Below are 14,055 nucleotides of genomic sequence, written 5' to 3' on the forward strand. Positions count from 1 at the left end.
TATTGGCCGCGAGGGCATCTCCCACAAGGAGGTGACGGGTACGACGACCCCGCGGACCCTAGTCAACACCCGCAAGGGCATCTCCCACAAGGAGGTGACGGGTACGACGACCCCGCGGACTCTAGTCAAGATGTACCTCGTTTCAGCGACTTTAAGTTAGCTAGAAAGTTAGGAGACAAAATCCAGCACACGTCTGTTCCCATATTGGGCGGTGCGCTGGTCAGTGTCTGTTCACCATGTTAGGTGCGACTGTAAAAAGCATGAGCCGCAAGGGCATCTCCCACAAGGAGGTGACGGGTACGACGACCCCGCGGACTCTAGTCAAGATGTCCCTCGTTTCAGCGACTTTAAGTTAGCTAGAAAGTTAGGAGACAAAATCCAGCACACGTCTGTTCCCATATTGGGCGGTGCGCTGGTCAGTGTCTGTCTGCCATGTTAGGTGCGACTGTAAAAAGCATGACCGGTATGCAACGGGGCGCACTGGGAGTCCCTGGATAGGTCGTTATGGCTTTCCACCTGCGACCTCAAAGGGGTGATGTGAGTTCGCTCTGCCGATGTGTTAGCTTCGTTGTATATCAGTAACCAGCCGCCTTGGACCCTGGTCAGGAAGTGTTCATTGGGCGAAAGGGTAGTAGCTTTCGTTGCTCCGGGCGAGCGCCGGTCCGTCCGTGTTTTCCGGGATCGGTAAAGCGTAGGTCAGGCCTCAGGGAACTGGGGTAGGAGCATTGCCTCCGAGGGTACACCCGCTCTTGACTATTTCGGCCCGCCCCCCTGCACACGATGCGCTGGTTAAATAAAAAAGAATGGAAACAATTAAGGAAAAACGACAAAACGAAGAAAAACAACAGAAGGCCAATACTGATGGAGATATAGAGCAGAGTCCTTTCGTAAGGAAACCTCGACTGCTTCGCTCGCCACCACAAAAACCGAATTTGCCCCTTACGACTGGAACATAGCAAAACATAGCAAAATCAAAGACGGTCAATGAAGGAGCTGAAAAGACGCCTCAAGAATTCGACGTAAGAGTAACGTCAAAAGAGGTTAAAACTACTGCAAATGCGCCCAATACGCCGTCGTAAACCCCCTGCAACTGCAAAGGACGCAAACACAGAACGGGAAACCAATGCATCTCCGCGACAAGAGTTTATTCTCAAAATGCGAGCTGTTTGAGAGTGCTTAGGAAGATGAAAGCAGTTATATTGAAGAGTAGGAATACCTCCACGGAAATAAAGACCGGAGTCTCAGAGCTTGACGAACTGTTCGACGTCATGAAAAACTGCAGAAGAGGTTGGATCCGAGCTGAGAAAGCCGGTAAAGGTCGTCTCTTGCCGGACACATCCACGAAAGAAATCGGAGGAGACACCCCAGCAACAGCTCGAAAAACAGGTGTTGTTCAGGAGAGTACTCCTTTAACCGCAAAACGGAATGCACCAAGTCCTGCCGCACCCGACTCTTCGAAGAAACTAAGAGTGCGAGAGCCTGAGAAATGGCAAGTGGTAAGCCGGCAAAAATCTAGGCCCAATACCGTGCCAAAAGGAAGTGATGGAGCGCAAAACGACAGAGCAAGGAAGGCTAAATCGAGCCAAAAGAAGAATGAACGAGCACCAAAACCAAAATCGGAGGCTGTGTTGGTAAAGCCGGTAGAGGGCCACAGTTATGCCGAAATCCTCAAAAGCATCCGAGAAAAGACCATGCCAGACGACACCACAACGGTGAAAGGCATAAGAAGAACCAAAACAGGCGCTCTTTTACTTGAGTTAGAAAAGGGGAAAACAGTTAACGCTGATTTTTGAAAGAACTAGAGGAAACCGTAAAAGCGGTCGGTTCCATTACAACCCTCAGACCAACTTCAACTGTAGAGATCAGAGACTTGGGTGCCGTCACGGAGAAGAAGGAAGTTGATGACGCTGTGAGAAAAATGCTAGCTGGCACTAATGAAAATATCGATGTTAGGATCACAAAACCTAACCAACGACAACAAGTACGGGCTTATATATTATTACTCTCGCTATTGAAAGCGCAGAAAAGCTGCTCAAGCAAACGAATATCAAAATCGGATGGGTTAGTGCAAGGATGAGAGCTAGCACATCTCAGAAGCGCTGCTACCGGTGCTTCGGTGTCGGACACCTTCAATCAAACTGTAAAGGACCAGACAGAAACGGAAAAGGTATATGCATCCGATGTGGAGAAGCTGGGCACAAAATGAAAGAGTGCACCAAAGAGCCCAAATGCTGCCTATGCACTGATGCCAATCGCAGCGAGACAAAGCATATGCCAGGCTCGGGCAAATGCCCGATGACAAAAGAACATGCCAAGACAAGATAAAATATGATTATACTTCAAGCAAATATGCACAGGAGTAAAAACGCAGACCTGCTAATGGAACAGATGGTCTTAGAAAAAGGAGTTCAAGCAGTATTGATAAGCGAACAATATGCTCAATCCGAGAAAGCTTGGATCGAAAACGAGTCGGGAACTGCCGCCATCTGGCTGACTAGGGGCACAAATTTCGTAATAATCGCGAAAGGATCAGGCGATGGTTTCGTCTACGTTCAAAACAGCCAATTCCCAATGATAAGCTGTTATCTTACACCGAACGACAATATAGATGAATTCACCCGGAAACTGGAAAGTCTTGAACACAAAGCATTTAGTTTAGAGGGACGACTAATAATAGCGGGAGACTTCAACTCAAAAGCAACCGAATGGGGCTCAGCGACAACGAACTCAAAAGGTAGACGAGTGCTGGACATGGCAGCCAGACTAGGTTTAGTGGTACTCAACACAGGAACGACTACGTACCGAAAGCCAGGTTGTGAAGGCACAACACCCGACATAACCCTAGCATCGGAAAGCATTGTCTCCTTTACTAAAGATTGGAGAGTCCTGGAAGATTACAATGGGAGTGACCATCAATACATTACGTTTTGCATAGAAATGGAAAACCAAAGAGTGCGTGAAAATCGAAATAAAAGTACACGCAAATGGAACATAAACAAGCTAAGCCCAGCGACGCTCCTTGCAACTATTGACGAAAATAAAACGACGATCTGTACGAATAGTACAGCAAAAACACTAGTCAAGACAACAATGCAATGGATTACGATAGGTTGCAACGCATCTATGCCTAAAATAGATAAGAACAAAAAAAGAAATGCTGTATACTGGTGGACGCATGAGATCGCAGAACTTAGAGATATGTGCATCCATAAGCGTAGAAAGTATACTAGAGCCAGGAGATTGGGCCCGGCGATACCGGAATCCGAAGAATACAAAAAGAGCAGAAAAAAATTGAGGAAAGCCATAAGCCAAAGCAAAAAAGACAAATAGGAAGAGCTACGAAACGATCTAAACAATAACCCATGGGGGCTGGGCTACAAAATCGTTATGAAAAAGCTAGGAGCCAAATCCCCTGCTGCTGATATGGAAACCGAAGTGGTAAGCAAAATAGTCGACACACTCTTCCAAAAACACTGTGCTGAGAGGGAAGAACTCGAGCATGAAGCAACGGAACCTGTCCCATTCACAGAAGAAGAACTAATGGATGCTGCAAAAGCAATGAAATGCAATAAAGCGCCAGGACCTGATGGCATAGTTGCAGAAATATTGAAACTATTGGCAATCGAACGCCCTCTTTTGCTGCTAAACATGTACAACGCATGCCTAAAGAAGGAATTTTTCCAGAAATATGGAAAAAACAAAAACTGGTACTAATCAGTAAGGGAAAGGGAGACCCAACATTAGCGTCCTCTTATAGACCGTTATGTATGCTGGATAGCGCAGGAAAACTCTTTGAGAAACTGATAAAGCATAGGCTTAGCGAAGCCGTAGAGAACAGTGGCGGCCTCTCCGACAGGCAGCATGGTTTTAGAAGTGGCAGATCCACCTTAGGAGCCACCCAAGATGTAATAGCTAGCGTAGAACATGCCCAGGCGGGTAATCGATACTCCAAACGCTTAGTATTACTAGCCACACTGGATATTAGAAATGCTTTCAACAGTTTAAGCTGGAACGACGTAATTGAAGTAAAATTCAAGATCCCGAATAATCTATTGAAGATTATTCGTAGCTATCTCAGCAAGGGTGTAAGACTAAACATATAACAGCAGGTGCGGCTCAAGGATCAATACTTGGACCTGAAGTCTGAAATATAACCTACGATGAAATCCTTCGAATAAAGATGCCTTAGGATGTGCATTTAGTGGGATACGCAGATGACATTGCAGCTGTAATAATCACTCGAAACACCGACGAAGCCAAAAGAAAGTTAAATCAGGTGATGATCCGAGTCCAGACATGGCTAGAAGACCATGGATTAAAGCTGGCCACAGAGAAAACAGAGCTAATCCTTCTAACGAACAGACGTATCCCATTAGAAGTAGACATACATTGTGTAAAATAAGTACCCGGAATTTAAAAAAAAAAACACATTTTTTCATATTATTCATCATTATTTGTTGGATCGCCTTCAAAATAGGCTCCTTTTGAGCCGATACAAATATTCCAACGAACAACCCAGTCATCCATGGCCCGCTGGTAGGCCGGCGCCGGGATGGCCTTCAGCTCCTTTAGCGAATTTTTTTTAATGTCTTCAATCGACTCAAAACGCCTTCCCCGAAGTGGCAATTTTAGTTTTGGGAAGAGAAAAAAGTCACAGGGTGCGAGATCTGGCGAATACGGTGGCTGTTCGATAGTATTTATTAAGTTTTTGGTCTTGTATTCGCGTACAATCAAGGCTCGGAGCGATGGCGCGTTGTCGTCGTGCAGAATCCACGAATTGTCCTTCCACAATTCGGGCCGCTTACGGCGAATGACTTCACGTAAACGCCTTAAAACGGATAAATAATATTCCTTATTAACCGTTTGGCCCTCTGGAAGGAACTCAGAGTGCACCACGCCTTGGTAATCAAAGAAAACCGTGAGCATAACCTTCACTTTTGACCGGCTTTGGCATGGTTTTTTTGGATACGGCTCGTTCTCGAAGCGCCATTCAGACGATTGCTGACTGGTTTGCATATCGTACTCGTAGACCCATGTCTCATCACCAGTTATTATGCGTTTCATGAACGTAGGGTCCGTATTAGCTCGGGAAACCATGTCTTCAGAGACCTCCTTCCGGTGCTCTTTTTGCAAAAATCCATAGTAAAATTCGCCAAGTAAACAAAAGATCAACTCACTTTGACTGCAGAATAAAACACACTAAGTAATAGATCCCGTTCTAATAAGGCTTTTGCATTCAAGGACATGTGTACCAACATGAAAAAACCAAATTTGAAGTGTCAGGTATTCCCGGGAGAGTTTAAATTATAAATTCCGGGTACTTATTTTACACAATGTACAAGTACTTGATGCCACTTTATCCACAAAAAGAGTGGTCAAGTACCTAGGAGTGCAATTAGACACAAGGCTAACCTACTGGGCGCATATAAACCATGCTGCCACAAGAGCTGCCAAGGTAAGCGGAATGTTAAGTAAGCTCATGGCAAACCTTGGAGGTCCAACGCAGAACAAGCGAAAACTTTTAATGGACACGACGAACTCGATTCTCTTATACGGATGCGAAATATGGGCAGATTCGCTTAAGGTGCAATGCCGGCGGAAAATTCTGCAATCTGTGCAACGCACCTGTGCTCTCAGAGTGGCTTCGTCATACAGAACAGTATCTGAAGCAGCGGTGTTAGTTATCAGCGGAACCATCCCTATAGATATTCTAGCACAAGAGCGTAAACGGAGATGGGAGGCAAAAAACACAGGAATCCCAGTACCATACTTCTCCGATAATAGAGTTCAAACACTCACACTTTGGCAGGCAAGATGGAACTCTGAAAGGTATGGTAGATGGACAGCGAGACTAATACCCGATCTAAAAAAGTGGGTAGAAAGAAAGCACGGTGAGGTTAACTATTACCTCACACAGTTTTTGTCCGGACATGGGTCCTTTCGTAAGTATCTGTGCCGAATGGGAAAAGTGAGCCAACCAAACTGCATATATGGAGATACTGAGTATGATGATGCGGGACACACCTTCTTTAAATGCGGGAGGTGGAACGTAGAGAGAACAGGTCTACAGCGAGCTATTGGTGTATTTACACTTGAAGAAATTATCGAGAAAATGATGATAGACGAAGAAAAATGGAATGCCATCGCAAATTTTGTGGAGGATATTATCCGAAAAAAGAAGCGCGAAATGGAAAGCTATGCTGAAGAGCATTGAGCATAGGTTTCTCAAAACAGGCGACCCTGGACGCAGGGTGAGTAAGTAAGTGTCCTTCTTAGGACGCCGTCTTGGCCCTCTACCTCGAAGCAATGAGGAAGCAGTTCCGGGGTGGAGGGAAAAATCCAAGAGAAGAGGAGGGATATTTTTAGTGGAATCACCACACACGTAGTAGCGACGGTTACTATATGGTGCGAAGGCATTTTTAACCCAACCTCACCGCCAAAAAAAAAAAAAAAAAAAAAAAAAAATCTATTAATTATTGAATAAAAATAAAATTTCGTGTTGTTCTTTTGTGAGTATATTTGCTGCAGGTTCTGTTATTTTGGCTCTTAAAATTTCCAAGGCGCTGTAGTATCTGGAATGGTTTTGGAAATTCTTTATAGCTTCCATGAAGGTCCAGACTTGTGATCTCCATGACCTGTATTCTTCCTTATCCCCATTAAATTTTGGTAGGGATTTTAACAGTTCTAGATCGATATCCTTAGGATCGGTGATGTTTAGTTTCACTTCTTCGTATAAAATTACTACCTGTGGGTCATTTCGTTGCTCTAACATAGCTATTCTCCCCGTAAAATCTGCTTCCTGTTGTTGGATCACGTTGACCAATGTGGTTATTTGGGCTTGTAATTGAGCCAGTTGTTGTTCCATTTTTGTTGACAATTTCCTGCAGCCGTCGTAAGTTTTTTGTTTTTTTTGCTTCCCTTATTTTTCGCAGCGTATCCAGTTTTTGTGACCATAAGGTTTTAACCTCAAACTCGAATTTTTTATTTATTAATTATTTATACACTTTTTTTAAATATTTAGTGTTGTGAGTCTTATTCCCCGTGGGATTTTTTCTATCTGTTTTTTTTTTTTTTTTTGAAGTGAAACTTCTTTTGTCTCGAAAGATGAAACGCTGTGAGGAGTAAAACCATAGCGTTTCATCGACATGTGACGCTACGCCAGCGCCATCTGTTAAAAGCGTGGCGTGGATGAAACGCTGTGAGGAGTAAAACTACGCTAAACTACGTAAAACTCACGCTATGCCAGCGCCATCTGTTAAAAGACTGGCGTGGCGTGTCGTCGTGAATGTAATGCGGTCGTTTATTATTGCATTCTTATCGAAATATGGCAACAATGATTGCAATTTGTCAATATGACATTTGATTGACGGCCGCCGTAGCCGAGTGGGTTGGTGCGTGATCACCATTTGGAATTCACAGAGAGGTCGTTGGTTCGAATCTCGGTGAAAGCAAAATTAATGAAAACATTTTTCTAATAGCGGTCGCCCCTCGGCAGGCAATGGCAAACCTCCGAGTGTATTTCTGCCATGAAAAAAATCTGCTCATAAACATATCATAAAACAAAATGAAATAAATGTATAAAAAAAAAAAAAAAAATTTTTCTTGTGATTCGAACCAAGGATTTCGGATCGGAAGCCCACATTGCTAGCCGCTGGGCTATTGCGCTGTGCTGTCGCCGCAAAATAATATATCATAAATCTGTTTACCATACCAAAGACCATACACTTTGCGAACGCATTTCGGTGGAAACAGTTGACAGTTCTCCCAAACACAATATTATTAATAACGCGAGACGCGTCATAGAGTGTGTGTGTAGTTTTGAGCAAATCTTACAAACATATTTTGTTTTGTTGATTGATTTCTGTTAAATATGGCATCAAATCAACAAAAACGGAAACCGAAAACAGGTGCTGAACGGCAACGTGAGTATTTGGAGCGTAAAAAATTAAGAGCTACTGTTGAACACCGTGACAGTGAATCCTCCGGTTGTACGATAAGTGATAATTTGTCATCTGTGCATCAGGATATCGATGAAGAACATTTCTCCGTAAATCGATCAGTCGATGGGCGGTCATTTCATCAGTATCATGGACCTAATTATGTTGTCTGAGTTGCTAGGACAACATGATCATCAAATTCCGATGATTTTAAGTGGCGACTTTAATGTCAATTTTGCAGAAGAGCGATCAAAGACTCTAATAAGTTTCCTCAAAGAAAAATTAAATTTAAATATGGTTAATGATGGTGAAGTACCAACAACAAGATGCGGAACTACCATTGATGCAGTATTTCATCGATACCTTGATAGATTAGAATGTAGATCATTTTTTACGTATTTCAGTTACCATAAAGCCCTTGTTTCATTTTTGGAAAACGAATCCAATAATGATAATGACAATGCCGAGAACCAAATGTAATTGAGTACAATAAATTCATTTCTTTTTATATTAAAATAAATAAATAATTCTGTTTAATAAAATTCCATTCCAAGCTTTCCATGACTTCTGCATGCATTATATTGAAATAATAGTTAAATTATTGATTTGTTGATAAAAGAAGTTTCACTTCAATCGTGCGGGTTCCGTGAACTACCACACACTTTCTTTTTTTTAAATAGACATGGCTTAAATCGGTTGAGCCCCCTGTTAAGTGTCCGCGTGGAGAAAATAATAAAAATATATCTTTTTCTGAGCGGAGCTCCTTTTTGAATTCATTTATTTTCAGAACTGCTTTACATATTAATGCTTATATCTATTTATACTATTCCTATTTGTGATGATAAGTGATGTTTGTTGTTTGTTTACTGATAAAGCTGTTATTGAAAACTGTTTACGTGTTTGGCTATTGTTACTTTTGAGAGGAATCAAGAATATGCTTCTTTGTTTGTTCTATATTATCACTTGAAGGGACAAAGGGTATGCCATCACTTACAGATATTTTAGTTTAAAAACAATAAACAAAGAGTATGTTATTGCTTAAAGATATTTTAATTTGTAAACAATAATTATGTGTGCGTGGTATGCATGTATATGTGTATGTATCTACCTAGTATTTATACTAACGGCGTTAACTCGCGGCAGCTATTTCAAACTAAACCAAACTAAAGGCGCGCTGTTGGGAATATCTTTAATTTTTCTTATTCCGTTTATTTTTTCTTTTCTATTTGTACATTCCCGTTGTGAAGTGGAATACACAACTACATAAACAACGCTGCATTATAACAGAATTGATCTCAGCGCTCTTTGCTATTCGGTATATATTATTATTAATATTATTGTTTGGGTGGCGAACCTCGTTTACATACATATATAAACTAATAATGTATTATTTTTAAAACTGAATATACCATATATAAGTTAGCCAAATACAAACGCACTGAGTGTAGTTTTTCGGCTTCCTTTATTGAGTGCTACTTTAGGACTGACTTACAATTTTCAATCTTTAACAAAAGTAAATTTGTTTACAATTAAATTCATGAATTTGTCACGTGGATGGGCCGCGTGACTGCAGTGAGTTGTAGTAGAGCGATGTCAGCAAGTCAGGGCCCTTACTCTGTAATGCGATGCGAAAAGCAATGCGATGGGAAAATAAATTGCGTTACGAAGGGTAGTCGGTACTCTGTAGCGCTATCGCATCGCTGAAAGTGTTGCTCTTTTTATTATTCACTTATTTTTCGCTTTAGTATGCATCACTGACCGAAATGCCAAAGAAAGCGACCAAAACAAACGAGCGATTGGAAGTAAAGTACATATATTTAAATAATATAAAGTAATGGATTGTGTAGCTTTATGGGACGAATCATCTGAGGAAAGGATTTATCGGAGATTTATAAGAGATAACTCCAACGTTATGAGTCTCAGCGATCAAAGGTAAGTTAAACTTTAAAGAATTACTCATGCTTTATTCATCAGTTTGTTCTATTCATCAGTTTTGTGCAGAATTTTCGGCTTAGTAAGGAAGCCTTTATGTATGTGCTAAATAGCATAAAGGGTGAGATGAAATCTCCAACGAGAGCAACGGCTATCCCTGACATTATAAAAGTTGCAACAACCCTAAAGTTTCTTGCTCAGGGTGCGTATCAACATTTAATTGGCCAAGACCATCGCGCGGGGCTAGCACAGCAAACCGTTTCCAGTTGCCTTTGGGAAGTTTGCAGTGCAATTGAAAAGGTATTGTGTCCAAAACATATCGTTTTTTCGATGAGCAGTGAAGAGCAACAGGATGCCAACCGTAGATTTTACGAAACATGCGGAATTCCGGGTGTGGTAGGAGCAGTGGATGGAACGCACATCCAAATGATAAGGCCATCAAATGACGAGCATTTATTTTTTAACCGAAAACTTAAGCACAGCATAAATGCAATGGTGGTAAGAGTGTTTCAATTAAATAAGAATATTTTCATTAACGATTTTTTGTTCTACTTTAGATATGTGATCACAAAATGCAAATTCGAGCCGTGAATGGTAGATTTGGAGGTGCATCGCATGATTCGCACATATGGAACTTGTCCGGTGAGCGCGAATATTTAAAAACTGCCTATGAAAACGGTGACTCTGGCCAACGAATTCTTGGTAAGCTTTTTAATATACTTCGAGTATATGACCTTAATGTAGTGGTCCGTATACTCGTATTAATATTGTCTTATATAGTATATAACATACATATGTATAATTGTTAATACACATATATATGTACATATATGTATATGCATTTTCATGTAATAAATGCTTATGAACATGCATATGCACATATGTAGCTATTGTAATTTATTGTTATTCAACTAAAAATACCTTTATATTTTTGTTATCTGCAGGTGACTCAGGATATCCGTTGGAACCATGGCTCCTTACTCCATACAGGAATTCTACGGAGGATTCAGACGAACATTTTTTTAATCAAAAACATTCAAAGGGAAGGTCGTTAATTGAGAGAGTTTTTGGCGTTTTGAAAGGCCGATTTCGTTGCCTTCTAGCTTCAAGGGAGTTGCACTATGCTCCAGAAAAGGTTGTGCAAATACTAAATGCTTGTTGTGCTCTGCATAATATATGTATAATGTTCAAAGTTCATCCTCCCAGTTTAGAAATCGAACAGGAACAAGTGAACATGGTAAATATAGAAAATGTAGAAAATCTGAGTTTTGGAAATATAGCTAGACGTATAAGAGACCAAATAAAAAATGATATGATTGCCACTCGAAATTCTGTATGAAAAATTTGTTTAAATAAAATCGTTTTTTAGTAAATATGAATTCAGTCTTTTATTTATGTTAGGTCTACAAAGTGTGTACATAGGTATATTAAAACTAATAGTAATAGTGTGCAAATTACATACAATGTATACATTTTTTAAGCTATAATACTTCGGTAAGGCACTGTGCATGGACAGGTACATCAAAACTAAGTCACACTTGTGTGTGCAGGTACATACGTACATAAGTAAAAAATTAAAAGAAAATTCCATGTTTCTCTAAACAAAATAAAAATAAAAATTAATTCACTTGTATGTGCAGGTACATACGTACATAAGTAAAAAATTAAAAGAAAATTCCATGTTTCTCTAAACAAAATAAAAATAAAAATTAATTCACTTGTATGTGCAGGTACATACGTACATAAGTAAAAAATTAAAAGGAAGTTCCATGTTTCTCATGTGTCTTATTTGTCTGCAACTCCGACATTTGTTTTTGAATTTCTAATTTCCTAAGTTTTAACTTAAAGTTATCACAGTCCATTTTTCGACTATGGACGAACTGCTCTTTTGCTAAATTTAGCTTTTGTTTTTCTATTTTATATACCATTTTATATGTCCTTTCCATGGTTTTGGAAATATTTTTTAAGGAATCATTAATCTCAGTCAGTATTTCTGTTGAATTTTTTTGGTACATAATTTGATTATCCACCTGCTTTTCTAGTAAGCTTTGCTTATTGCGTGGAGTGAGTACCGAACGGCTGCAGGAAGGTTTTCACCTGTTCGGGCACATCGACTGAATCGCTGTCATTCTCCCCTTCGGGCATATCGACTAAATTGCTATCATTCAAAAATGCTCCTAAACTTGTAGTTGGTACATCCGTCTGACGCGCACCAAACTCCCGCGTGCTACCTATCCCGCCCACAGCTTTATTTATGGAAAGCAACTCGCTTACTCGCTGCTCTAATTCGTTCAGTGAGGAATAAACGGACGGACCGCCCCCTGTACCGGCAATGTTGGTTCTGTTCCGACGCATTTTGGCCTTCAAATGAAGTTTGTAGTCAGCCCAAACCTGAAAATTATAATAACCCCACTATAGAAATAAAAAGTACACATGTCACTAAAGTTACTTTTCTCCAGCCGGCCATATCACGCATCGGTGGTCCAGCAGCATTTAGTTCGGAAGTTACTCTCTTCCATAAATGGTCGACTCTTATTTTTGCGTTGGGCGTCTTCATTAGGCCCTTTGCCAAATCCGGATGGGTTGTCATGAAGTCCACTAATATTTGGAATTGTTTTTTTTGTGTTTGTTTGTTAGTCTTTGGAGTTGTCCTATATATTTTTCCAAAAAGGTACAATGAATTAATATTTCAAATTTATAAAATTATCAATTAATACTTACATATTTGGAAATTGCGTATGGCTATTATTTGTAGCAGGAAAAATGCGATAGTGACAGCTGTTTAACATTCACTTTCGCAATACAGAGTGCTGCCGATGCGAAAAGGGAGAAAAACTTGCGAAAGCGCAAAATGTGAATGCGAATGTCGAAATACCGAGTACCGATTCTGCGATTTCGTGAATTTTTTCTTTCGCATCGCATTACAGAGTAAGGGCCCAGGTATCTTTCTCACGGTTCGATGTCTGTTTGCCCGTGAGCGTTGTTGTTGTTTACGATTCCAGCGGAAGCGGTGTTTGGTTACTTTTATTGCGCGTGTGAACAACAAAGCGGGCACTAAATTTGTGTGAAGTTAACTCTTCCACCCTCAATTTCGAGCGTCCACGTTCGATGACGTTGGTTGAAATTGACTTGGTAAATCTTCTATTCCTATGGTAAGCGATGATGAGTTTTTATCTCTAGATTGTAGGATTGGTGGCTGATCCTGATTTCTACGGTTTTGGTATGTTTTGTATCCAATGTACGCAAGTATCATTATCAACGATAAGATAAGTATAACGTTAATAAAAGGATTTATTTTATTTCCCATATTCAAAGTGTCAATGTAATTACTGTCGTTCACACGTATGTAGCTGTTTTAACATTTCCAATGAAAGCACTTCTTCAATTACTTCCGAGCTTGCCATAGGTTGGAGAATCGCTGGCATTGTATGCTGATTAGCTATTAAATCTGTTGCAATTAGTTTGTTGTTTACTTGGATAGTGACATTGTGGTGCCGTATTATGAAGGTGCCCTTTAGTGGTATCAGGTCGCCGTTCACACGAATGCTTCCCTCATACTGATTGAGGAACAATATTCCGGGTGATATTTCTTCGACTGTGGGAATGTGTTGATTATTCACTACACTGCAGTTAGCGGCACGGCTGTTCAACAAGTTTGGTATGCATGATGTGTTGCTTATATATGTATGTATATAATTTTAGCGTTAGAACATATTATTAGATTATTATAGGATTTACAATTATTTGAAATTCCAAATATATTATTTTCGCTACATTTCAAAATGGATTTAAACAATATTTTGTTAATTTTTTCTCTTATTATTACCGCTCGTATAATAAAATTTCTACAATTATCCTTTTGAGTGGTTGGCAAATCTACAATATAAACGATGTTACTTCCGTTAGTAGCAATACGAACTTCTGCAAATTCTAAAGCCTCATCAATATTTATGTAAGGAAAATCTTCTTTTTACAATACAGTTTCTGTGACATTGATTTCTGAGTTTGACAGGATGTAAGAGTTCACAATATGGGCCTTTGCCCAATGAATGGCATATATTTACTACTTCTTCCTTTAGAACTTGCATTTTAAATTTAAATTCTAGTATTAATTCAGTGACAATGTTTGATTCATTTTTAATACTCTTAAGGATCTCATTAGTAACATTGGATAATTCGTTGATTT

At 40.0% G+C, this 14,055-nt stretch overlaps 2 protein-coding genes across 2 annotated transcripts; one reads left to right on the forward strand and one right to left on the reverse strand.

The window, feature by feature from the left end:
* Positions 1 to 9,571: 9,571 nt before the first annotated feature.
* On the forward strand, positions 9,572 to 11,248 carry LOC129251328 (putative nuclease HARBI1). Its single transcript, XM_054890692.1, has 4 exons — positions 9,572 to 9,869; positions 9,929 to 10,367; positions 10,427 to 10,571; positions 10,814 to 11,248. Exons 1-4 carry the CDS (start codon positions 9,772 to 9,774, stop codon positions 11,206 to 11,208), a joined length of 1,077 nt encoding a protein of 358 aa, XP_054746667.1. The 5' UTR covers positions 9,572 to 9,771; the 3' UTR covers positions 11,209 to 11,248.
* Positions 11,249 to 11,921: 673 nt separating this feature from the next.
* Positions 11,922 to 12,693, reverse strand: LOC129251309 (uncharacterized). The gene is made up of 3 exons (XM_054890673.1): positions 12,591 to 12,693; positions 12,319 to 12,520; positions 11,922 to 12,260 (listed from the first exon to the last, which is right to left on the reverse strand). Exons 1-3 carry the CDS (start codon positions 12,656 to 12,658, stop codon positions 11,922 to 11,924), a joined length of 609 nt encoding a protein of 202 aa, XP_054746648.1. The 5' UTR covers positions 12,659 to 12,693.
* Positions 12,694 to 14,055: the final 1,362 nt, after the last annotated feature.

Source organism: Anastrepha obliqua, unplaced genomic scaffold (genome assembly GCF_027943255.1).
Source record: "Anastrepha obliqua isolate idAnaObli1 unplaced genomic scaffold, idAnaObli1_1.0 ptg000012l, whole genome shotgun sequence".
Taxonomy (NCBI): Eukaryota; Metazoa; Arthropoda; class Insecta; order Diptera; family Tephritidae; genus Anastrepha; species Anastrepha obliqua.